Source organism: Canis lupus, chromosome 12 (genome assembly GCF_048164855.1).
Source record: "Canis lupus baileyi chromosome 12, mCanLup2.hap1, whole genome shotgun sequence".
Taxonomy (NCBI): domain Eukaryota; kingdom Metazoa; phylum Chordata; class Mammalia; order Carnivora; family Canidae; genus Canis; species Canis lupus.
The window spans coordinates 44,152,551-44,177,398 of record NC_132849.1 but is presented as its reverse complement, the minus strand read 5'-3'; the positions used below and the strand labels follow the sequence as shown (position 1 = coordinate 44,177,398).

Sequence of the window (24,848 nt, the reverse complement as noted above, 5' to 3'; positions counted from 1 at the left end):
TCACAGAGACACTTTGTGTATTAAACCTAGGGAAATATTATTCACTCCGGAAATAAGCACTCTCAGAATTCTCAAAATACACTGTCCTTTTGTCTATTTTCTATTTCTCCACTTCTGATAAAGACCTAGTTACAAGATACATTTCCCTCCTAACAGTGCAAGTCAGTGATAAACAGCAGCTGACACTTGGCCTCCCTGTGCCTCTGGGGGCAGGGTAAGGAGGCACTCACACCTGCTGGCCAGAAGGGGGCGCCTCTACCCAGATCCCACCATGGTTGCTGCGAGGAAACAAAGGCCCAGGGTTGCCAAAAGAAGCCAGAAACCTCAAGTCATTTGTGTGAAATGTCCTCACGTTAAAATATTGGGCACTAATTCAAAAATGTTTCCAACACTGTGAGGGCTGAGCAGTTCGCATCTGCAAGGCAAATTCAGCCAGTGGGTGTCTCGTTCATGACTGCTCTGTATAGTGGTGTGGCTCAGGCTGCTTTTCTGTAGCTTCTGCTGGCAGCAGTGGGGAGGGGGGGGCGCTAGGAGAGAGGCTGGAGGCTGGGAGGCCTATAGGAGGTTACTGCTGGCCTTGGCCTTGGCCAGAGAGCCTGCATGCAAACCCCCCAGGCAGCAGGAGAGGTAGGAAGAGCAGGCTTACTAAGAAGGCAGAGCTACAGGACGCAATGACTGATTGGATCGGAGGGTGGTGGGAAGCAGCCCCCAGGTTCCTAAGTGTGTGACTAAGTGACTGGTGCTCATGTCCACTGGGATAATGAAGACAAGAGCAGAAGCCTGGATTGAGGGGAGGTTCTAGATAAGCAGAATGTAGGTGCCTAGGGGTCAACCAGCAGGCCACCTGCCACAGAAATACGGGGTTGGAAGTCAAAGGAGAGACAAAGGTTAATCATCTTTCTAAAACACAAATCTGGTCAGGTTACCGCCTGCTTAAAATCTTCTCATGGCTTCTTCCTGTTGTCTGAACAGAAAGTCTGGACTCCTCTTGGAAAACAAAGCCCTTTGCAGGCTGTCCCTGCCAGCCTCACTGTACCACACCCCAACACAAAAACTTGCTCCCCGGGCCTGCTGAACAACTCAGAGTCCCAGAATCAGCCATGCCTTTGTCTTCACTAGTCCCTGGGCCCGCGGTACCCTTCTACCCTGTCCCTTGTACATTTGGAAAACTCTGAGTTCTCCCAGACTCCAGCCGTCTCTGCCCCGAAGTCTTCGCTGACCTTGTCAAGCTGAAGAGATCACTCCCACCTTTGTGCTGTCTATAAGGGCATGTGCTTTTACTGCCCTCTCACCCGCCCGGTAAGGGTTTGCCTGTCTGTAAACTCCTCGAAGGCAGAGACCACATCTTACCGCGCCACCAGTTCCTCAGCACACGGCTGGCATAGAGTGGCCACTCGGGAAATACCTGAAGTTTTCCAGGAGGCAAGACTGCAAAGGGGGTCTAGAGGAAGATGCTTTCCACCTCCCCAGGGTTTCTCTGGCTCCTTCTCTCCCTACAGTTAAAGAACAGCACAAGGCCCCCAGGTGTTGACCGTGCCTGTCTTCCTTCTCTGCAGCTGGGGAATGGCCGTCAATGTGTACTCCACATCCGTGACCAGTGAAAATCTGAGTCGCCATGATATGCTTGCATGGGTCAATGACTCCCTGCACCTCAACTATACCAAGATAGAACAGCTCTGTTCAGGTAGGAGCCTGGGAGTGGGGAGAGTGGACCCTGCTGAAGGGGAGGGGAGGGAAGAGGATGGCAGGGGGGAGGCCAAACAGCCACAGCAGAAAATGTAGTTTGTAATTAGGATTGAGGAGAGCTGCGGAGCCCTTAACCAGTCAGAGCATTTGGAGGTAAAGGAAATGAGGGTCTCATGGCATAGAAAGACTCAGAGGCAAAGAGGAAGAGAGGCTCAGGGAAGGGCTGTGGGACAGGAGGGGCAGTGGGGTATCCAGAGCTGGGAGAGGCAGTGAAGCTAGAGGGCAACAGCACAAGGTCCAGTGTAGCCACTGAGCCCAAACCTCGGCTCTCCTGGCAGTGCCACCCTGGGCATGTCACTAGGCCTCAGTTTTCCCATCCATAAAATGGAGATCCTGTGGCCTCTCAAACTAGGGTTGTTGGCAGGATGGAACGCTGTATATGCAGTGTGTGGTATGGTGCTGGTACGTGACCGCATCCATGGGGAGTGACTGCTCTTATTCCTGGAGAGCTGAGCTGGGGGCATCCTGGCTGTGTCTGTCCTACACGTAGGACAAGGAGAGAGGAGAGACTGGCTGGTTTGGGGGAGTGGGCCAGCAGAGGGCCTGGGAAGGGAAAGCAGGTGCCTGGGCAGAGGCGCCACCGGGCACCCTCAGGCAGCTGTGCTTCTCCACAGGGGCAGCCTACTGTCAGTTCATGGACATGCTCTTCCCCGGCTGTGTGCACCTGAGGAAGGTGAAGTTCCAGGCCAAACTAGAACATGAATACATCCACAACTTCAAAGTGCTGCAAGCAGCTTTCAAGAAGATGGGTGTTGATAAAGTAGGTGCCTGCGCTCCGGGGGGCCCTGAGGAGCTCTGTGACCCTGGGGAAGAAGATGGCCCGCCAGCCGGGGCTGGGGGCTGCTGGGGTCATTCCAGCTCTCATGCCTCTCTCCACCCACCTTCCTTCCAGAGGGAATGTCCCCCCAGCTCAAAGCATGGTACAAACCCCCACACTTGACATCCCCTCCTGACTACCTTCCTGCCCCTTCCTTCTCTCTAGACCCTATCCGTCTCAGAACCTGAGGCTCAGTCCACCACTTCTATTAAGTTCCTTCTCTGTAGGGCCTGAGAAAAGTCTCCTGGCTCACTATACTGCCTCAGCGGCCTGTAGGCCCTGGTGCCAGCAGCTCCCGCCCCCCATGCACACAGCAGCACCAAGGGACACCTCCTCCCTCGGTGCCTCCTGTACCTGGAGGAGATGGCTGTCTCTGGATCCCGGGCCCAGGCCCCAACCAGCTGTCCACTCGTTCCGGTGCCCCGGGAGGGGGCCCCCTCCCATGGAGAAGGCGGAAGATGTGGCAGCCCAGGGGCTGGCTTTCCTGAGAGCAGTGGCCCTCTCACAGAGGAAGGCAGCCCTACAGCAGCAGGTGGCTAAAGTTCTCTGCTTGTGTGGTCTATTTCAGATAATTCCCGTAGAGAAATTAGTGAAAGGAAAGTTCCAAGATAATTTTGAGTTTATTCAGTGGTTTAAGAAATTCTTTGACGCAAACTATGATGGAAAGGATTACAACCCTCTGCTGGCGCGGCAGGGCCAGGACGTAGCACCACCTCCTAACCCAGGTGATCAGATCTTCAACAAATCCAAGAAACTCATTGGCACAGCAGGTAACGTGCCCGAGCCGGGGGAGGGAGTATGGGGGGCCGGGCCGGCAGGGCTCCACAGCCAGGAGCGCCCCCTGGGCCACCGGCCCGGCCCTGCCAGCCTAGAGGAGACTGTTATCACGGAGTTCAGATGACGCCGCCTGCTGCCCGCCTAGACCAGGGGGAGTCACAGTAGGGAGGACAGGGCTGCCGACATGGCTACAGACGGAGAGACACCGGCACCAGCCATGGGGGCAGTGGCGGTGGGAGGCCCAGAACACTTGCTTTGGTAGCATGAGCTAACTTGTGTGCCTCGAGACGACGGGGAGGCATGTGGCACGGTTCATCTGTCCAGGTCCATCCAGGCCAAGGGCCTGGTGCCAGCACCACACACCCTCCTTATCCCCTGCCCACTGGACACCTGGGGACAGGAGTTTGCCCATTTTCCCCCATTGGGATCACATCTTCCCCTACTCCAAAGGCCCATAGCCCCAAGTCCTCAAGAGATGAGTCTTATGAAAGGAGGCTTTGTCTAGGTTCTAGAGGAGAAGGGAGAGAAGCAGTAGGGCCTTTGGGGGGCGAAAGGGTTGGGGAGAGGCAGAGAGAGGAGCAGCCCAGCATCTGAACCCGTCATAGCAGAGCCACTCCTCCGTTTGCGCTGCTGCCCCGCCTGGGCCTGCCCCCCATTCACCTGCTTGCTTGCGTTAGAAGCAGCCGGCTCTGACTAGGGAGCGGCCATAGCTAGAAGACAAGTGGCCACAGCATGCCCGGCCTGCGGGGGAGGAGCCCTGGTCCCTGAGTCAGGCCCAGCGGAGAACACAGAGCCCATCCTGAGGCAGGGGCCCTGAGACTCTGAGGTCACCCACGGGGAGGGTGGGGCCTCTGGTAGGAAAGACCCAGCAAGTGCCAGATCTGCGACCCTGCAACAGCTGCTTTTCTTCAGACTCTGGCTGACAGTACAAGAGGCCCAACCCTTCCAGCCCCATTTCCCAAATTCGCCTTCCCAGTTCCCCTCACCTCTCCCTCAGGCCAGCTCTCCTCCCTCCCCATACCTCATACCTTCTTTACTTCCCCGAAGTCCCTGCTCTCCCAGGCTTGCCAAAGAGCTGTCCAGCTGCTGTGGTGTCAGTGTGGCCATGGCTTGAGGCCTAGATGTAGCTGCCTCTTGAGTGGGAGAAGAGGGGAGGGCAAGAGTGCCTGCCTTTCGCATGGGCCTGCCCCCGCAGCCGTCACACCAGGCCGTCTCATGCCGGGTGAGCTGTGGGCTCACATGGTCCCATCCCGCTTTTCTCCCCTGGGCAGTTCCACAGAGGACGTCCCCCACAGGCCCCAAAAATATGCAGACCTCTGGTCGGCTGAGCAATGTGGCCCCACCCTGCATCCTCCGGAAGAATCCCCCGTCAGCCCGGAATGGCGGTCATGAGACTGATGCCCAGATTCTTGAACTCAACCAGCAGGTGAGCAGGGTGGGTGATGGTGGCTGAGAGAGCGCTTGACAAACAGCCAGGCCCTTGAGCCATCAGGGCAGTAAGGGGTGTCTGAGGTCAGGACTCTGGCCTGAACACCGTGTCCCCAAGCAGCTATTGGATTTGAAGCTGACCGTGGATGGGCTGGAGAAGGAGCGTGACTTCTACTTCAGCAAACTTCGAGACATTGAGCTCATCTGCCAGGAACACGAAAGTGAGAACAGCCCTGTTATCTCGGGCATCATTGGCATTCTCTATGCCACTGAGGTGAGCCCTGCCTTCACCCGCTCACGTCCCAGGCCGCCTGGGCCCCACCCCATCCTGCCCCGTGAAGACCACGAGGGGTAGCACCCGAGGGGCCGGAGGAACACGGTGAGGAGAGCCAGCTGCAGTCAGAGCCCAAGGCCACAGAGAGATTAGCAGGGGAAGTGGGACTAGACCTCACCTCCCCACCCCACCCCCACCCCCGAGCTCCTGACAGTCGTCTCCCCCTCTGCCTGGCCTGCCAGACTCACCGCTTCCCTCTCCTTCCCACTCTCCAGGAAGGATTTGCACCCCCTGAGGACGATGAGATCGAGGAACACCAACAGGAAGACCAGGACGAGTACTGAGGGCGGCTCGGGCCCTGGCTGACTGCACGGCTGCCCGTGCCCCCCACCCTGCTCCCATCCCACATTATAATCCTTTCCTTACAGCCTGTCGGCCGGCCGGGTGCTTTGTGTCAGTGCCCACAGCACTGGGGAGTCAGGCAAGGAGCGGGGCTCGTGGGGATGGGGCAGGTGCGCAGGCAGAGGCCCCGTCCTGTGGGCACCGGCCCAGCGGGTGAGGCCTCTGTCCACTCCTCCGTACCCCTATTTATTTCCGTTGTCTCTACGCTGTGTCGGCCAACACTTCCCCGGAGGGCGCTGCTGCCACCCGCCCCAGCCAGCCGCCTGCTCCCCTGACAGCCAGCAGCTGTATATTTGACAAAGTCATTGGTATATTTTTACTTACTGGATTTTCCTTGCACTTTACCTGTTCTTTTCCCAGGGCCGACAGCACGGGGCTCCGGGGCAGTGTGCCTGGCTTGGCTTCCCTTCCCCGCTGCCAGGAGCCGTGGCAGGACTCGCCCATTCTTATTTATTTTGTCTTTTGACTTTCCAGTAGTTGAGGGGAAGGCTGATGTCAGGAGAGGGATAAGGGGACCGAGGGGGGTGGTGCCTTAGGCCCTGGTGGTCAGGGAGGAGGGGAGCATGTGAGGGATGAAAGTGACCTCCTGGCACCAGGTTCACCCACCCTTGGCCCCCTGCCCCCAGCACTGAAGCCCAGCACTGCCCCGAGGCCCCCTCCACTCCTCCTGCAGCTTGGTTCATACCACACAGACTCTGCTTGGACCCTCCTGTACGTCTGCCTCCCATCTGCCCTCCTACCCGACCTCTATCCCCTCGGGCCACCTAGCCTGCATATGTGTTCACTTTTATTTAAATAAACTTGTGTGGTAAAAGTCCATGCCCGGTCTCCCTCAACTGAGCCACAGCCTGGGTCTCCATGCTTTTCTCCTCCTGAGCACTCCCCTCTCTAGAGGAGATGGTGTAGAGCACACAGCACCACTACCACCCTCTATCAGGCCTAGAAACTGCCATTGGCGCCTGGCCTCAGAGCCCAGCTCTGATCTCGTCCCCATCTCTCCACACTGGTACGAAGGCTTTAAGGGAAGGAAGCTGTGGAGGCCCCCAGTCCCTGTGGAGGAACAAAGTTTGGAGCCATGGCTGTGACGATGGGCTGCCCAGTAAAGTGACTGGGGGTGGGGGAAGTATCAGGGTGGCCTGGCCAAGAGGTGCTTTCATTTTTTTTTTTAAGATTGTATTTATTTATTCATGAGAGATACAGAGAAAGAGAGAGAGAGGCAGAGACATAGGTAGAGGGAGAAACAGGCTCCCTGCAGGGAGCCCGATGTGGGACTCAATCCCTGAGACTCCAGGATTACACCCTGAACTGAAGCCAGACGCTTAACCGCTGAGCCACCCAGACGTCCGAGGTGCTTTCTTTCAGTCTCCTTTGGGCCAGTGAGGCCACGTGTTGCCCCCCACCCGTTGTCAAATTTCACATACCTCACAATCGTGATCCAGCTGGGAACAAGGAGAACTGTGGGTTACAAAGAGCAAGCAGCTCTGAGTGCTGGAGCCCAGGACAGTAATGCCTGAGGGGTTCCTTCTGGGCAACAAGCTCTAAGGGGAGCCAGGAGTCAGCGAGCCTTTCACATGACCCACACAGCCCTATGTTCATGGTGTGTGCCCCAGCAAAGGGCCACAGGAAGCCCAGCAGAGACCGAGGACCCTGAAATGAATGTGGGAACCAGGCCCATTCAAACAGAGCCATCATCTAGATCAGCCCCCTCATTTACTGATGAAGGGACCGAGGCCTGCATGTGTGACATGACTTGCTCATGGTGGTAAAAATCTGGTTTAGAATCCAGACCTCCTGGTTCAGTGCTCATCCCCAAAGACCACAAAGGTGTGACCTCCAGAATGTTCTCTAGCTGCAGGCTGGTAGTCCTGGTAGGTGTTTCCTCACCATTCTGAATATGACTGAATTGGGGCTGTGTTTCTTCCGTGACCCTGCTCCATGTGGGCGCCGCCTCCAGACTACCACCATTTCTCTGGTGACCCCAGACAGAAGCCTTAACAAGTAATTCATGTCTGTTCATTTCTCATTCACTTCACCTCCTCCTTTTGACTCCCACCCTAACATAGATAGTTCTGCCCCTGTTCTGTTTTTCTCCCCCAACCGGTTCCTTGCCTGCTTTTATTGATCTTAATGATTTTTAATTCCCTTGCCTAATTTTTTTTAAGACTTTTACATTTATTTAAGAGAGAGAGAAAGGGGCAGAGAATCCCAGGCAGACTCCCCACTGAGCTCAGAGCCCGATTCCACTCGATGTGGGGGCTCCATTCCAGAATCCTGAGATCATGACCTGAGTCAGACGCTTCACCCACTGAGCCACGGGCCGCCCCCCTTGCCTACGTTTAAAGGGCTTTCCTCCATTAGTCCACATAGACACTATAAGAGGATAAAGTAGTTACTCTGTGCTATCCAAAGTTCATCTTCAGCCCAAGACCTTACCCTGCCAGCAAAGTGGGTATGGTAGACAGACTAATGCCACCCCCCAAAGGTATCCACATTGTAATTCCCCCAACTTGGAATATATTAGGTTACATGGCAAAGGGGAATTAAGATTCCAAATGGAATTAAGTCTCTAACCAGTTGACCTTAAAATTAGGAGAGTATGGTAGGTTATCCAGATGAGCCCAATGTAATCACAGAGTCCATAAAAGTGGAAGGAGGGGGTGCAGAAGAGGAGATCGGAGTGATGCCATGTGAAAAGGTACTCAATAAGGTGTTGCTGGCTTCAAGGATAGAAGGGGCCTGAGCAAAGAAACACAGGTGGCCCCTAGATACTGAAAAGGGCAAGAAAACAGCCTCCCGTGGAGGCTCGAGAAAGGGCCACTGCCCTACAGACATGGCATTTTAGCACAATGAGACCCTGACACACCCTCGCCTTCTAGAACTGTAAGACAATAAATTTGTATTGTTTTAATCCACTCAGTTTATGGTGATTTGTTAACAGCAGCTAATGCAGTAGATCAAACTGTGCTTCAGTGAGCTCACTGAAGCCCTTCTTTCTCCCACACTAGACACCCACCTGTCCTCCTTGACCCCACGTCTTTTGATTCTTCCCTCAGACCCCACTTGGGTGGGTACCTGCCCCAGCCCGCATCCATGGCTAGTGTCTAAGGCTGCTCTTGGAACACCCAAAGTTCAGAGACATAAAGCCACTGCAGCCGCCTCCACCTCTTCCCAGGACCCTCATATTAAGTGTGTCTTTCTCACAGAACACTTAGGATGGTGAACTGTAATTTTCTCTTTACACACTTGTCTCTCACACAGGCTTAGAGTTGCTCACAAGCAAGTGAGGCGAATACTCCAGCTCTACCTAGCCCAGAGCCAGGTGCTTAGGTAGAGAAGGTGTTTAGGAAATGCTGCAGGAGAAACAAGTGAGCTAGTTCTATCCCCTAGATGCCAAGGTACAGCCAATGACTTGTCAGACCAATGCAAGAAAAGCCAGCAAGGGAAGTCCCTCCCACCCTTTATATATCTTCCTGGAGCAGACCCCTTCTTTGCCTCTATGGAAAGCTTGTTCTGTTTCTCTTCAGAAAACAGCATCTCTTCTGTGACCATACACATGACACCGAAAGGTTGAGCAAAGGGATATTGTTGTGACTCTGAGTAGGTAAACCCGTGATCTGAAAAATGAATTGAATCACAACCAGTTCAGTTATGGTCCGTGGCAAAGCACTTCCATCTCAGAGTGACCTGAGGCAAAGTCAGACACAATCAGACCAGAAGGGGTATAAGGACAGGCAGGAGGCAGCAAGAGCTGGTCACCTCCCATCTCCTGCCTTTCCCCCACCCCACCTCCTCCTTCACATAGTCCCCCTTACCTTTCCAAAATAGTGGCTCATACCACAGCACAAGGGCTCTGATCCCTTTCTAACCTTCTTCACCTCCCAAATCCCATTAAGCACCACCCCCACTGAACTGCTATCCAGTTTCCCAGCTTTACCCTGTCATGTCTCACCTCTAGGTCTTCGTTTAAATCAATAAATCCACACAACTGGCCTGTTCTCTCCAGCTGTCCTGATCCCTAACCAGTGAAAATTCTCCCATTCCCCATCTCAAATGCCACCTCTTTCAGGACGCTTTCTCTAATCTCCTTTCTAAGGAACTCCTCACTCCTCAAGCTGTTCATCCTGTAGGAATTTGGCCTCTATTAGTTCTTACTACAAGGGCTTGTCTGTCTTGCACCTCTAAGTGTGGCAGGTATGAATCTCATCCTCAAATGTAGGAGCGTACATGAAATAACACATTTCCTTAATTGTAATAAAGTACTTTCATTTCTCCTCCCCTCATCCTCCCCTGCTGGAATGCTCTAAATTTTGAGGTTTCACAGAGTACTACAAGGAAGGCCCTCCAGGGATAGTGAATGTCAGCACTAACCTGTTTGGTTCCTCAGGTCTGGAGCTCTTGATTTCTCCCGGTCACATCTGGGACTTGGGACTGACTGCCTCTTGCAATGAAAGTCAGAGCCATTCTTTCCCATTTCCTGGAAGGGGAAACAGCCCTGGCTGTCCCAGAACCCCATACTTCTCTGTCTCCTATCAGAAGGGGGTCCCCACTCTCCATTTCCTGCCCTGGGACACTGCCCCTTCCCTCAAGCTCTGTCCTCTTCCTTGTTCTTCCACAATAGATTTTTTTATAGCCCAATAACTCAAAGTTTAACCACTAGTGAGCAACAACTAAGCTAGCACTTTTCTGGCAGGACAAAAGCATTTCATCTTCAAACTCTCCCCGGAGGGAAGGAGAACTTTCCATTCTATCTTTCCAGCACCACTGGAAAGAAAAGAAACCCCAGAACAGTTTAATTTCCGAGTCACCTAATGCAGTGATTCACCCAGTAGGTGCTCAGGTAAAATTTTCCCAACGTAATAGCCTCACATCGCAGCACCTCTGCCTGGATGTTTTTCACTAGGAGCCCCTACGCGACGTCGCTAGGGATAACCCGGCGAAAACGAAAGACTACAAGTCCCAGGCTGCCTTGCGGTGGGCGACACGCGCCGCGAGGTCCTGGGAGGAGACGTGGCAGAGCGCGGCGCCTCCGCGCCGGACCGGAAAGCCCAGGGAGGTGGCAGTGGCGGGAGGGCCGGAGCCATGGCAGCCAAGGGGGCTGGTGGGGGGCGCTGGGAGGTGGTGAAGAAGGGGCGGCGGCCCGGGGCCGGCGGCAGCGGTAGAAGCGGCGGAGGGGACCGCCGGGCTCTCGGGGAGGCGAACGGTGTGTGGAAGTACGACCTGACCCGTGAGTACCCACCCGGCCGGCCGCCCGCGCCGCCACCGCCACCGGCCCCGGGCCTGCCCCTCCGGAGAGGTAGCGGGCAGCCCCCGGAGCCCCGGGCTCTCCTGCCGCCCGGCTACCGCGCCCTGCCTCTTGAGCCTCACAGGAGGTGGACAGCGCTGGGAGGGGGGCTGCCCTCGCCTAGCAGAGGAGTAAACTGAGGCCCAGGGGTGTCAGATGCCTTTCGCAGGATCCCATGTCAGAGGGGACCGGACTGCGGTCTGCACACACGCTCCAACCGGCTGTCCCCGGCCCTAGCCTGGCCTGTCAGGGCGGGTGTCTGCGAGCTGGGGAGAGACCGCCTTCATGGTACACCGTCTGCCTCCTTGCGTGACCCGCAGTGTTGTGGGGTGCGGGTAGGCCGTCCAGAGGCCCGGCAGAGGGAAGGCTGACTCTCCATTCCCGACTCCCACCAAGCCTCGTAAGCGGGGCCTGTTTCCCCAAAGTCTCCTGGGGGACTGCAGAAAGCTTGCCACTTGTTGATTAGAGAGTTGTCCCATTGGAGCCAAGATGGGAAAGTCCTGCCCTCCAGAACTGGTAGCCACTCACCAAGGAAGCCAGCCCTCTGTATGCATCTCCACTAGTTCCCACATACTCTGGTTTATCTAAAGAAATCTCTGCCCGGTTCTGTGAAAGAGCCCGTGAACTCCGGAGCTGCCATGACTGAAAGAAGCAGGAGGGCTCCCCTGCCCTGCTCCTTGAGCAGGACAGCTAGAAGGGGTGTTGAGGCAGGTTCTTCACTGAAGATGAACAAGGTGACAATGTGGGGGAAGGGACCGCTGTCCCTGTGAGGCCCTCATGACTCAAGGATACCCCCCCCCGCCCCCCGCCCATTGTCTGCCTGTCATTACCCCAGCTCCAATCCAGACGACAAGCACCCTCTATGAGCGGGGCTTTGAAAGAATCCTCAAGCGACAGAATAAGGAGCAAGTTCCACCTCCTGCTGCAGAGCCCAAGAAACCAGCAAACAAGAAGCAGACTAAGAAGGTGGCGACCCTCACCAACCAAAACCAGAAGCAGGGTCGCTTCCGCAGCCTGGAAGAGGCGCTGAAAGCTGTGAGTGTCCCTAGACCTGAGGTGGGGAGACAAGAGTAGCATGAGGTATAGAGAAGATGAAAGGCATAGGTGGGGGATGGCCACTGGGGGCCTGTGGAATTTGGGATGCCACTGACTGGGAGGAGGCATTCGGGAAAGGGCAGAAACCCCAAGGGATAGAACGTTTGCATTTGAGACAGACAGGAAATAAGTCTGTAGGGAAACCTGGATTAGTACGAGGAGAGCCTCGAAGATCGGGGATACCAGGGTGGGGGTAAAGAAACACCTGTGGTTCCTTGCCCCATGGAAGCTGCGATCTTTCATCTTCCATCTGGTCCCCTTGCACATGTAAAGGGCTTGAGAGTATAGGGTCTTGAGACCAGCAATCCCAGCTGTGCTGTGTTTTCTAAATATCTGGATGCAGCGATACTGTGGCATTCCACATACTTCACATTTAAAAGCAGAAATCCTCTTTTACCTTCAACCCTTCACCCATTTTCCCAGCTCCACCCTGTTTCCCTAAACTCACTCGTAACTGACCTCGGTGGGGGCCTGTGTCCCGGCAGCTGGATGTGGCAGCTCTGCAGAAGGAACTGGACAAGAGCCAGAGCGTGTTCTCTGGGAACCCCTCCGTGTGGCTGAAGGACCTGGCCAGCTATCTCAACTACAAACTGCAGGCGCCTCTAAGTGAGCCCACGCTGAGCCAGCATACACATGGTTAGTTCTTCGACCTCCCTCAAAATCAGACAAGTTTGAGAAAATACTGAAAGGGCCATATGTAAACACATTAGTTAGCAACAGAGCCCAGTGTCCCCACTGTCCTGATTTATGTGCGTCATGCAAGCTGTTCTCAAATCGTCACAGCTGGGGAAGTGGGCCTCACTGGGACAGGGAGGATGCCAGCCTAGCGCAGGGACCTCTGCGTGCATTCGCCATTTCAGGGAGTGCAGCCGAGCTCTCAAAGCTGGCAGGGGCTTCTGATGCTAGGACACATGTGGAACCTTTCGGCCCCAGATTATCCCTACAGCCTGGTAAGCCGGGAGCTTCGTGGGATCATCCGAGGGCTGCTGGCCAAGGCAGCGGGGTCTCTGGAGCTCTTTTTTGACCACTGTCTGTTCACTATGCTGCAAGAGCTGGATAAGACACCAGGTGAGAGGGGGTGCCCCCCTGTGAGGGATAGCCCCACCCCATCTTGGGAACCTACTACTCCCTTTTCCTACTTCCAGATTGCCAGGGTAGTTCTGATTCCAGCAAAGAAATGTGCTAATCTCAATATTCTTTTGGAAAGAGAGGAAGAGGGCAGCCCGGGTGGCTCAGCAGTTTAGCACTGCCTTCAGCCCAGGGTGTGATCCTGGAGTCCCGGGATCGAGTCCCACATTGGGCTTCCTGCATGGAGCCTGCTTCTCCCTCTGCCTGTGTCTCTGCCTCCTTCTCTCTCTCTCTGTGTGTGTGTGTCTCTCATGAATAAATAAATAAAATCTTCAAAAAAAAAAAAGGAAAGAGAGGAAGATGTTAGGAGTCATTGGCCCTGGATTCTGGGCTCACCGCTGCTAGAAGGGAGATTTCGGTTTTGGGATGCCAAGTAACATATGTAGGTCTGAGAACACCTGTCTCTCCAGGGGAGTCACTACATGGATACCGCATCTGTATCCAGGCCGTTCTGCAAGACAAGCCCAAGATTGCCACCATGAACCTGGGCAAGGTGAGCTCAGGGTGGTGGTGGGAACGCCGGAAGGGGGGCCACTGGGACTGGGGAGGCTGGGCAGATTCTATACCGTTGAACCTAATTAGGGGACAGTGGAAGCTCTGTGAGACCAGTAACACTGCTGACACTTGCTCCGCGTCTGCTTTATATAGGCATGAGGTAGATGCTACTGTTATGCTTACTTTATAGATGAGAAGATGGAGCTACAGGGGGATTCAGTAACTTTCCTAATTAGTGAACTAGTTTAAGTGGCAAGTACGGGTGCAGGCCACAGCCCAGTGCCGGACCGCATGGTCTGCATCACTACCCTGTACTACCCCAGTGCTGCACCGCCCCATGGCCTGTCCCTTCTCTCCCTTTTGGCATCTCTTCCTACCTGGCTTTGGGGGTGCTCCTGGTGCTTTGCCTTGTCACAACCTGCCTTTCCCACTGGTCTCCTCAGTTCCTGGAACTGCTAAGGTCTCACCAGAGCCGACCGGCAAAGTGTCTGACAATCATGTGGGCCCTGGGTCAAGCAGGTTTTACCAACCTCGCTGAAGGACTGAAAGGTAAGAAAGATGTAGGGGAGAAAAAGGGATGGCCTTGGGGGCAGGGAGCTCCTCTTTAACATCCCCCGTGGGTCCAAGCCTGAGGCTCCCTCCCTGACCTTTGTTTCCTTAGTGTGGCTGGGGATCATGCTGCCTGTGCTGGGCATCAAGTCTCTTTCTCCCTTTGCCATCGCGTACCTGGATCGGCTGCTCCTGTGAGTAATTGGTGGGGGGTGGGGTGGGGGTAGGGGATCAGCCAGGAGGGCCCATGGTGTCCACAGTAGCTGTTTGAGCAAAACAAGATGCTGTGGTCCTGGTCTCCATAGCTGTGGGGAAACCAGGACCAGCTCCTCCCAGTCAGAACTCAATGGTGAGGAAGGAAAGAGAGGAAACCATTAAGGGGTAGGGATGAGGCTGAGTGTATGCCCATTTTCTTAGATGTTGGTCTCAGCTGGGATCACAGCCTGCCTGGTAGTCTTCCGCAAGTCTGTTTCCTGCTTTCCCCCGTAGGATGCACCCCAACCTCACCAAGGGCTTTGGCATGATTGGCCCCAAGGACTTCTTCCCGCTTCTGGACTTTGCCTACATGCCCAACAACTCCCTGACACCCAGGTAGGACTACCCTGGGGCATACCTGCTGTGAAGGATCCCAGCAGAGGCTGGAGCAGGCTGTATATTTCCTGTCCGTTCTTCTCCAACCACCCAAAATCTGAGATTTTCAACCTGCCCATTGAACCTGACCGTTCAAGGGATCGGTGAACCCCCTGAAGTTATATGGACCCTCAGGTGTGATTGGCATATGGGCATTTTCCTGGGGAGAAGATCCATGACTTCCAACAGATTTTCCAAGGAGTCGTTGAGTCTAAAAAGACTCTGAGCCATTATAAGGCCCTTAGTGACTCTGCTCCCACAGGCAGGGCAGAAAGTCAGCCAAGCAAAAGGGACATATCACGTAGCTCCTTTTAGACCTGGTGCCTGGCTCTCCTCCCACCCCCACCCCAGCCTGCAGGAGCAGCTGTGTCAGCTCTACCCTCGACTGAAGGTGCTGGCATTTGGGGCGAAGCCGGAATCCACCCTGCATACGTATTTCCCCTCCTTCCTGTCCAGAGCCACCCCTAGCTGCCCTCCTGAGATGAAGAAAGAGGTGAGGAAATGATGGGAGGCCACCGCAGAGGTCCTTACCTGCTGACAGGGGCCCTGCCTTCACAGAACCCGTTTCCTGGGCCTCTCCTTAGCACATTCCTGACAGCCACCTGACCACTCATGGGCCACCCTCACAGGGACAGAGCTAAAAGGACGCACGTTCACGTCTGGCTGGTCTCTGATGTTCTGCCTCTTGTTGACAGATGATCTTCAAGCTCAAGCTCTAGCTTGAGAGCCGCAGCCTCCCCCTTGTGGGCTCTCAGATTTCTGGGGTCTTGGCACAATTTCTCTGTCCTCTGGGGTGGGAGTGTTGCCTGGGAGGCACTGTCTCCCTCCAGCATCCCCCCGCCCCAGCAGCCTCTCCTGTCCCCTCTCCCCTGTGCAGCTCCTGAGCAGCCTGACCGAGTGTCTGACGGTGGACCCCCTCAGCGCCAGTGTCTGGAGGCAGTTGTACCCCAAGCACTTGTCACAGTCCAGGCAGGTGGGGGTGGGGGGCTGCCCACCTCTGATGCATAGGGAAATGCCTTATTCCATGCTTCCCAGCCTGTCCCTGGCCTAGAAGCAGAAGGGGAACATTTGTCACTGTCCTTCGAGTTTGTGCCTCTCAAATTGAGTGGGAACATTTCTGGGTTGGCCTCTAGGAGGCTGCTCATTGTGGGAGGGAAGTGAAGGAGCCAGGGCCTAATGGGGGCCAGGAGGATTGGAGGGGCCCAGTGAGCCCCCTGATTGGAAGGGGTTGTGCTTTCCCCATAGCCTGCTGCTGGAACACCTGCTCAGGTCCTGGGAGCAGATTCCCAAGAAGGTGAGGAGCTGGGAGGACATGGCAGGCTGAGCCTCGTCCGGGTTCTGGGTTCGTACCCCTCAACCACTGCCCTCCCTTTGCTGAGAAGGCGCTGTACTCATGCATTTGGCGTGGACAGTGAAGCAGGGTGGAGGCTCAGAGTTCCCTCACAGACTAAATGTTAACCTCTCAACCCAGACTTTCTTATCCTGCAGACACAGAAGTCTTTGCAGGAAACCATCCAATCCTTCAAGCTTACCAACCAGGAGCTGCTGAGGAAGGGCAGCTGCAACAGTCAGGATGCTGCCACCTGCGACATAGCCTGCAAGGTGCCAGCCCCCAGCCCTCCCTGACCCACACACCAGCCTACACCTCTGACCAGCACCCCTGGCCCCCCTGTCCGTGGAGCCGCCCTGTCTCTGGGGTCGTGTGAGGGCTTGATCCTCTTCCTGGAATGGAAGGCCTGGCTTGAGGCCTTCCTTCCGGATGAAGGACCACCCCCTCCTTCTGACCACTGCTCCCCTCCACTGCCCCTTCTCCTCACAGGGCCTTTTGCAGCAGGCACAGGGCTACCGGCTGCCCTGGACACGGCTACTCCTATTGGTGCTGATCTTTGCCATAGGTTTCCTGTGCCATGACTTCCAGTCACACAGCTCCTTCCAGGGTAAGCGAGAATTGGCAGGCAAGGGAGATAACGTGAGGGTGAGGCACAGAGCTAGGTGTAGCACCCCCTGGCCCTCACACATAGCTTTGCCCTGATACTACAGAAGAGACTCTTTCAGACAGGCTTTTCTGTCCACAACTATGACGTTACCACTTCAGATTGGACTGCTGCTTTGCCGTAGAGATGTTTGCATAGTCATAGTCTTGCTTGAGTAAGTGTTACCTCCTTTTTAACTCCTGAGGAAATTGAGAGTCAGATTTAGTAGTTAGCTTAAGATCACAGCTGGTAAGTAGATGGGTGGACCCTCAGACCCAAGGCTCCCTGACACTTACCTGGCTACCTCACTCCAGTTCACACCTGGCCCAGCAGGAGAAATGAGCTCAGCTCCACGGGCCTGCATCCCTCCCTCTGAGCAAGCGCGCTCTGGAGCGGATCGGAGCCAGCTCTGCAGCCCTGCGAGCACATGAGTTCTGCTCCCCTGGACCTGCTCTGGGGCCTGGAGTGTCTCTCCCTGCCCCCCCTCACCCCCCAGCTCACCAGAGGCCCCCTTTACTCAGCCTCCCTTTCTGGCCGGTTGCTTCGATCATCTGGGTTCTTGCCTGCTGGCCAGCAAGTGTGTGCCAAGATCTACTCCTACAGCCTGCAGGGCTACAGGTGAGCCCTCGTAGGGGGTGCGGCGGGGCGAGGCAGGAGGGAGAGGGCCAGGTTTTCAGAGTGGTGACGGCATCAGTGGGAAATGATAACACTTTCCCCTTCTCAAGGCCTCCCTTCCCCACAGCTGTTCTTGGGGAGCTGAGCCATCTGAGGAAACTCAGCCTCCCTCTCTCCGCCCGATTGCCTCTTACAGCTGGCTAGAGGAGACTTTGCCGGCCTGGGGCTCCCACCTACTGACCATGCTGAGGCCCAGTTTGCAGCTGGCCTGGGCCCACACCAATGCCACAATCAGCTTTCTTTCTTCCCACTGTGCCTCCCACCTTGCCTGGTTTGGTGACAGCCTTGCTAGCCTCTCCCAGAGGGTAAGTTGGAGATAGGGAGGTCAGAGAAGGGCTGGCCTCCCCAGGGGCTGGAATGTCATCCTCACATGGAACAGGTCCTCAGGGCCAGGATGCATTCTCCACTCTCTGTGCTCCAGCTACAGGTACCTGATACGCTGATCCAGCTGCTCCAGTCTCTGCAGGAGCTGCTCCTGCTTCTTTACCAGAATGTGCTGCTGCCATTGTGGCACATACTGCTGGAAGCCCTGGCCCGGGCCCAGGAGCACTGCCATGAGGCATGCAGGTGAGACCCTCCTCCAAAGCTCCAGCAGGAGCCCGAGAGCCCCATGCCCCTTCCCCAGAGACAAGGCTCTGTCCAGTCTCTCACCAAGCCCTACTCCAGCCCTCGGCCACTCTGGGATGCGGGATAGGGGTCTGAGCTGCAATCCTGTGACCTGACCCAGCACTGCTTCCCAACTCCCACAAATGTTCTGCTTTCCTCCCAGGGGTGAAGTGACCTGGGACTGCGTGAAGACACAGCTCAGTGAGGCTGCCCGCTGGGTCTGGCTCTGCCTACAGGACATCACCGTGGCTTTCTTGGACTGGGCACTTGCCATGATATCCCAGCAATAGGCCCTGCCTCCCTGGCCACCAGGCCTGTCTTGGGGCAGGCCATCTGAGACTGCTGGCAGGCAGAGGGCAGCCATTCTGCAGAAGTCTTCTTGTACCTGGTGCCTAAGTTCTGCCTCCTAGGGAGTAACCGGTTACCTCTGCCCCAGTTCCTCCATCTCCAATGGGGACTGAGCCCAGAGATACATCAGCCTCCTCCTACCCCTGATCCCACTGAACGCTTTTTGGGCCCTGTTGCATGTAGCTCCCAGCCTCTGTCCTCAGGCTGCTAACCTTCTGTAGGCCCCTCTCATCTCCTGCTCTCCACTTCTTTCCATCTCATTCCCAAAGCCCCAGACAGCTCATCTCCCAGAAGGTGGGGTTCTACTGAGTGACAGCTACATTCTGATGAATGATTCCTGCTCCCAGACTTTAGCCACAGTGGAACAAGGGAAGAGGCCTCCAGAAGAACATAGCATCATAGTGGGCAACGGCAACTTCACCTCGGCCCTCAGCCTGCATGGGCCTGTCAGAGGGCTGGGCCAAAGGACCTCTCACCTCTGGACGCCCAATATCTGTCCTTTGAGGCGCTTCACTGCCCTCTGCGTCATCATCCTACTTCTTTACTCTCCCCTCTCCCCCTTCGGTGCCTGGGGACCTTCCCTCCGGGTTCAGCTTCTCCCCGCCGCCTGCCCCTACCACCTGTCTGGGGAGCAAAGCCCAAGTAGTTGTGTGCCTTGGGCCCAGTGGACCTTCCAGCAGCCTGTTGACACAGGATTCAGCATATGGCTCCTTGGTACACCTACTGGGTGGAATAAAGGACACAGATTTGATTGCTAGCTTTCCTCTCTGCATCCCCATGCAGGAATTCCCATAGTTGTAAACAGGACAACAGAATATCGGGCACACACATGTTCTCCTTTGGCCCCCTGCCCTCTGGGGGTTGTAGCCACTGGCTGCAGGTGAGCTTCTGGCAGGGAAAGCTCACACCCATCATTCTAAATGCTGGCCTGTTGAGGATTCCAGACACTCCTTTTGCTCCCCTAATCCTATCATTTCACTTGTCACTGTGCTTCATGTCCCAAGGTTTGCCTTGATAGCTGAAGTATTTTCTTGTTAAAGATTTTATTTATTCATAAGAGACAGAGACACGGGGCAGAGGGAGAAGCAGATTCCCTGTAGGGAGCCTGACATGGGACTTGATCCCAGGACCCTGGGATCACGCCCTGAGCTAAAGGTAGATGCTCAACCACTGAGCCACCCAGGTTCCCCTAGCTTAAGTATTTGAAGCTGGAAAGAGGAGGGAGTCAACCAAGGGAATACTTGTTCTGTGACCCATAGTGTCCTCTTCCTTGCCAGGACCTTAATGTGTTAGTTGGTTTTACAAGGCAATGAGTGAAAGATTTAGGACTCTAAGAGACCCATGAGTCTAAGGTCTATGGCCAAAGTCCCTTTTTGTGTTTGACTTGAAACTCTAAGAACTGAACAGACTCAGCTCTCACCTCAGGTTTCTTTCCTTGAATGTTTCAAATCTAAGCAGTACTGGCAGTGCACTGCCCACTCCAGCTCCCACAGGTTACTTCCTGCTTCTAGCAGATGCCTGAGGGGACAGCAGGATGATGGCCAGCTACCACTTTCCCATTCGCTTGTCACCCTGAGACTGCCTTGACTTCTCAGTGGGAAGACTATAAAGTAGCAAGTGTAGAAAAATCTTGACCCAAAGTGAGGTCATGAGTACAATAGCGTCTCACATTTGTGTTCCCTTTCCTTGTTAGGCTAGAACCGTGTTACCGCTTGAGAGTTAAGCGGCGCACATTGGACTGAACCCCGGCTCCCCTAGTGGCAGGTAACCATGACAATTGTCCCGGAAAAAAATGAAAAATCCCACCTGGCAACTAAGGTCTGGAGCTGCTGGGTGGGACTGCAAGGGTCCCAAGAACTCACTTCTTCCCAATCAGGAACAAACAGGTTCAGTGCTTAGGAATAGTGAGTCTGGTTGGCAACAGCACAGGACAAGGAAAATGAGGACCCTGTCCTGATGACACTGAATCACCAGGGCTGCTGGACTGCTACAATCCAGTGACTCCAAGAATGTTGCCTAACGTGTGCACTGGTTTCCAGTGTGTGTAGCAAGTTTACCTTGGGTTCCTTCAACCTTCTGACCTAGAATCCTGGGGTACAACATTTGATCAACTTTGGTCAGCTGGGGTCTCTACAGCCTCTTTCGGGGACACCAATACCTTAATTGGCTTTATTTGATAAACAGTTGTTTGACTCAATACTGGAACTGTCCAAAATTTTTCCTGGGTCAGAGAAGTAGTCCCAACATTGCACCCGCTGCCCTTTAAAGCAGATGTTTCACGTTTTGCAGACCTGTCAAAGCCCAGGAATCCAAGCTGAGCCAGTGAGTTGAGCCAATGTGGACCAGTAGAGTAGACTCCTACTGACAGGTGTGCTCTCACAGTAGGACTCTTGATTGGAGGAACAGAAGTAACCTGACACCTCAGAGGGTCACATCTGGACATTGTAACTTTACTTTTCACACAGCTGGAGTTCCACAGAAAACTGGCATGTTTGAGTCTGGTTATCGCTTACCAACTTGAGTTATGACCGACTCTTGTATGGGCCTGCAAGTCATAGCACATGACTCATTTGAACCACTTGTTTCCAAAAGTCAAAGCACGTTTCTGGATTTGAGCCCAGTCTACAGCTCCAGCTTTACAGCCGGGCAGCTTGATGGGTGATCTGCTTACCAGGAACTGAGAGCATTGCTAGACTCACCTGCCGCATTACCAGTACACTCTCAAATGCCATCACCCTTGGGGTGGAGGGTTTCCCACAGAGACAAACAGGCCTGCCCTGCCCCATTCCAGAAGGACCCAGTTGACAATTACATGGAAATGTCAGTGGTTATCTGACCTCTGAGCATCTTAATCTTCTCTCTCCTAAAGGACTTTGGGTTTAAGTGAACATGTAAGGTGATCCATCCTTTTCTACATATTCTTCATGGGTCTGCTCCCTAATGGGTTGGAGGGGATGAAGGCTTGCTTTTCCCCATGTGGTATTCCATTTTACTGGGCAATTCCATCACCCCAAGCTTGAAATATAAGAAGGAATTTGGAGACAAGATATGGGGAGCTTCCACCATTCGGGCTATGAGTGAATACTTGTTGAATATTGAATAATCTGCTTATTAATAAAAACTCTGAATTCAGACACATTGTTGGATGTGCCTTGATATATGTATTTTTATTATGTTAGCACATCAGTTATTACTTTTTTGATGGACTTTAGAATTTTAGGTTCACATCAGAATTGAGCAAAAAGTACATATGCCTTGTCCCGTGCACCCACACAGCCCTCCACTGTCAACATCAGTGAACTGGCACTGACACATTGTTATCACCCAAAGTCTGTAGTTTACATTAAACATACTTTGTATGATTTTAGTCTTTTTAAGTTTATTGAGACTTGTTCTGTAGCCTGGCATGTGGCCCATCCAGGAGAATGTTCCATGAGTGCAGGAAAAGAATATGTATTCTGCTATTGTTGGGTGGAAGGTTCTGTGCCTGTCTGTTCGGTCTCGGTGCATTGATCAAGGCCTCCATTTCCTTACTGAGCTTATCACATAAACATCCTTAATGTTAAAGAACTCCTACAAATCAAGAAAAGCCTCAACATAACAATAAAAAAATGGATAAAAGACAATTCATTGAAGGGGCTCCTGGCTGGCTCAGTGAGTAGAGCATGTGACTCTTGATCTCATAGTTGTGAATTCAGGCCCTACATGGGCACAGAGATTACTTAAAAAAAAAAAAAAAAGACAATTCATTGAAAACTGCAAATAAACGATAAAGTCCATTTCATTGGTAAAGTACAAATTTCAAATAAGTTACCACTTACTTTTGCCTATTAACAAAGATTTTTAAGTGATAATATACTCAGTGAATGTTGTGCTAGAAATCAGTGTAATGTTTCTGGGAAGTAATTTGGTAATATTCATCAAAAGGTTTAAAAGTTCTGTAGTATTTTACCAAAGAATTCCACTCCTGAAAATATGTTCTAGAGACTAGAGAAGAGAAATATGGACAAAGATTTATGTACAAGAGCATTTATTATAGTAGTATGAATAAATTAAAATTTGGATGTAAACTGTGTCTAATAATAAGATGAACATTACAATAAAATTGTTGTAACACTTTTACAACCAAAATGGGAAAATGGCTATTTGAATGACGGTTTCAAAGAATTTTTATTTTTTTTATTTTTTTATTTTTTTCAAAGAATTTTTAATGACATAAAAAAATTCTTATAACTGAGCTCAATTTGTTGAAATATTGACTATAATAAAAAAATACAGAAGAGTGTTGGCAAGGATGTGGAGAAATTGGAACCCTCCTGCATTGCTAATGGGAATGTAGAATGGTTCAGCCATTGTGGAAAACAGTTTGGTGGTTCCTCAAGGAGTTAAAACAGTTACCAGAAACCCCAGCAATTCCACACAAATTTGTACACGAATAGAACAGAATAGCACTTCAGTTCATGAAAGCCAAAAGGTGGAAACAGCCCAAATGCCCATCAACATATGAATGGACAAACAAAATGGTGTATTAGTACATGGAATATTACTCAGCCATTAAAAGGGAGCAGGTGCTGACACATGATACAACATGTTTTTTTTTTTTTTATTGTATTTATTCATGAAACACACACAGAAAGAGAGAGAGAGAGAGAGGGGCAGAGACACAGGCAGAGGGAGAAGCAGGCTCCATGTAGGGAGCCTGATGTGGGACTTGATCCCGAGTCACATGGATGAGTTGCAACAATACTATGACAAGTGACAAAAATCAGACACAAAAGGTCACGTATTTTATTTTTTCTTTTATATGAGATCTCCAGAATAGGCAAATCCATAGAGAGAAAGCAGATTAGTGGTTGCCTGGGTACGGGGGAAGTGATGGCAGGGAATGATTGCGTAAAGGGTACAGGGTGTTCTTCTGGGGTAACTTTTTAAAAAAAGTTTGGAAACTAGAGAGAAATGATAATTTGCACAGTACTGTGAATGCACTAAGTGCCACTGACTTGTTCATACTTTAAAATGGCAAATTGTACGTTGTGAATCTCGCCTTAAAAAAAAAAATGGCAACATAATTGAGTATGTTCCTTTTCCCAGCATCCCCTCCCCTCAAGAAACCCAGCCAGCCAGCACGCTAAACACCGAGCCAAGAAAACTGCCCAAGTTAACGCTCTGGGACACAATGATGGCATTTGCAGCAACAGAGCGAAGTTAAACGGGGAAATTGGTGGGAAGAAGTTAACCTCCTGCTTTGTGGGTGGGCGCAAGGGTGAAAGCCGAGCTGTGCCCAGTGACCTCAGAGACCTCGGATTTAAAGATGAGCCTGAGAGATAAGGCTCAGAGCTGCGAATGGGCCAGAAACCATCCCCCGCCCACCTGCATTTGCGCAGGGCGACTGTGGCTCCAGGTGGCACGGGCCGCAGGGCTGGAGACGCCCCGGGTCCCCGCACACCCACTCCGCCGCACCCCTAAGCAAGGCTCCACGGGGGAGTGGGGGTGTTAGGTTTCAGAGCCCCTAGGTACTTGGTGGGCAAAGGAGGGTCGGCCGGCCTTCCAGGCCCCTGGAAAGAGGCGCGAAGGGGCGCCGGGGGGTGGGGGGGCGGCGGCGCCGGTGCATCTCGCTCGGGGCTGCTCGGCGCCGGCCGCCAAGTCCGACCCCGCCGCCCGGGGCCTGCGCGCCGCCCGCAGCTCGGCGGCTCACACGGCTCAAGCTCCAGCCAGAACGAATAGATTCTGACGACACGCGGTTAACTGACCGAATGAATGTCCTTCACAGCAGGAGAGCAGCAGGATTTTATTGGCGCCCGAAGGGAAAATTAGAGCAAATAACGAAAGTAAGCCCTCGGTTTTGGAAGCTGGGCTTGCGCCTTGCAACCGGGGAGCACACTGCGCCCGCGCCGCGCAGGGCGAAGGCTGCCCAGCAGCCAGGGGGCGCGGGCGGGATCTCAAAACGTCCTCAACCCTATAAAAGCCACGGGCGGGGTGGGGGGGGGGGGGCGAGGAGGTGCAGGAGGGCGCTGCGCTCGCTTTTTTGTTTGGTAAAAAGCAGGGAAATGGAAAGGAAGTGTATTGCCCATTTCCTTCGTCCAGAGTTGGGAAGCGGGTCCTCCGCTCGCTCTTCAGTTCCCGGCTTCCTTTGTTCTGTGCAGCGCGGAGGGGCTCCGCGGAGCGAGCTCCTTTATAAAGGGGGGCGGGGGGGCAGCTATGCCGAGAGACGTTCCGAGCTTGTCATAGTGCGGCCTTGGTGAGCATTAGAGAGGAACTGGCAGGTGCCGGGAGCAGCGGAGCCTTCGATAGCTCAGTTGGTAGAGCGGAGGACTGTAGTGGTGTGAGTTGCGGCAATCCTTAGGTCGCTGGTTCGATTCCGGCTCGAAGGACTTCGTACAATATTTTTAGTTTCCGCTTAATTCAGTTACCCGTAGGAAGAAAGTTTCACTCCAAGGCCCGCTGTGCATTTGCAGAAGCACTGCAGATGTTCGGTAAAGCCCAAGTGCAGTTGTAACGTGGGCAGGATCCAATCCAGCGCTCCTGCGGGTTAGATGCGACGATGTGTGTAACTATTGCTTACGTGTGATTATTACATGTCTGCGTTGCAAAAATCTTGCCCATGATCCTACTATACTCTGCTGT

The 24,848-nt window shown here is 53.5% G+C and overlaps 2 protein-coding genes, 1 long non-coding RNA gene and 1 other non-coding gene across 7 annotated transcripts in view; 3 read left to right on the top strand and 1 right to left on the bottom strand.

Moving 5' to 3' along the window:
- MAPRE3 (microtubule associated protein RP/EB family member 3) overlaps positions 1–6,261 on the top strand; it is a 53,623-nt gene extending 47,362 nt beyond the window's left edge. For 2 of the 4 annotated variants that reach the window (XM_072770750.1, XM_072770749.1), the window contains exons 2-7: positions 1,557–1,684; positions 2,361–2,506; positions 3,132–3,333; positions 4,612–4,766; positions 4,890–5,042; positions 5,318–6,261. In XM_072770750.1, coding sequence (XP_072626851.1) covers positions 1,564–1,684; positions 2,361–2,506; positions 3,132–3,333; positions 4,612–4,766; positions 4,890–5,042; positions 5,318–5,386 — 846 coding nt within the window. In that variant the 5' untranslated portion in view covers positions 1,557–1,563 and the 3' untranslated portion in view covers positions 5,387–6,261. The remainder of the gene's footprint in view (positions 1–1,556; positions 1,685–2,360; positions 2,507–3,131; positions 3,334–4,611; positions 4,767–4,889; positions 5,043–5,317) is intronic. The other 2 variants (XM_072770752.1, XM_072770751.1) reach the window with 1 other exon arrangement.
- On the bottom strand, positions 5,809–10,428 carry LOC140601600 (uncharacterized). The gene is made up of 2 exons (XR_012004601.1): positions 9,813–10,428; positions 5,809–9,058 (listed from the first exon to the last, which is right to left on the bottom strand). It is a non-coding gene; the product is annotated as an uncharacterized lncRNA (long non-coding RNA).
- Positions 10,429–10,457: 29 nt separating this feature from the next.
- On the top strand, positions 10,458–18,975 carry TMEM214 (transmembrane protein 214). Its single transcript, XM_072770743.1, has 17 exons — positions 10,458–10,668; positions 11,561–11,760; positions 12,306–12,456; positions 12,754–12,888; positions 13,359–13,441; positions 13,887–13,992; positions 14,105–14,186; positions 14,482–14,583; positions 14,974–15,115; positions 15,500–15,591; positions 15,868–15,916; positions 16,111–16,224; positions 16,442–16,559; positions 17,117–17,213; positions 17,407–17,575; positions 17,692–17,837; positions 18,040–18,975. The coding sequence occupies exons 1-17, from the start codon at positions 10,524–10,526 to the stop codon at positions 18,164–18,166; spliced, it is 2,058 nt and encodes a 685-aa protein (XP_072626844.1). The 5' UTR covers positions 10,458–10,523; the 3' UTR covers positions 18,167–18,975.
- Positions 18,976–24,505: 5,530 nt separating this feature from the next.
- TRNAY-GUA (transfer RNA tyrosine (anticodon GUA)) lies at positions 24,506–24,595 on the top strand. The gene is given in 2 exon segments: positions 24,506–24,542; positions 24,560–24,595. It is a non-coding gene; the product is annotated as a tRNA-Tyr (tRNA).
- The last annotated feature ends 253 nt before the right edge of the window (positions 24,596–24,848 follow it).

What these genes read in the sequence shown, in the direction of transcription:
- TMEM214 (XM_072770743.1), top strand. Translation starts at nt 10,524, where the DNA reads ATGGCAGCCAAGGGGGCTGGTGGGGGGCGCTGGGAGGTGGTGAAGAAG. An exon ending in AAGCACTTGTCACAGTCCAG is followed by an intron (nt 15,592 to 15,867) that starts GCAGGTGGGGGT and finishes CTTTCCCCATAG; the next exon opens with CCTGCTGCTGGAACACCTGC. An exon ending in GGGAGCAGATTCCCAAGAAG is followed by an intron (nt 15,917 to 16,110) that starts GTGAGGAGCTGG and finishes CTTATCCTGCAG; the next exon opens with ACACAGAAGTCTTTGCAGGA.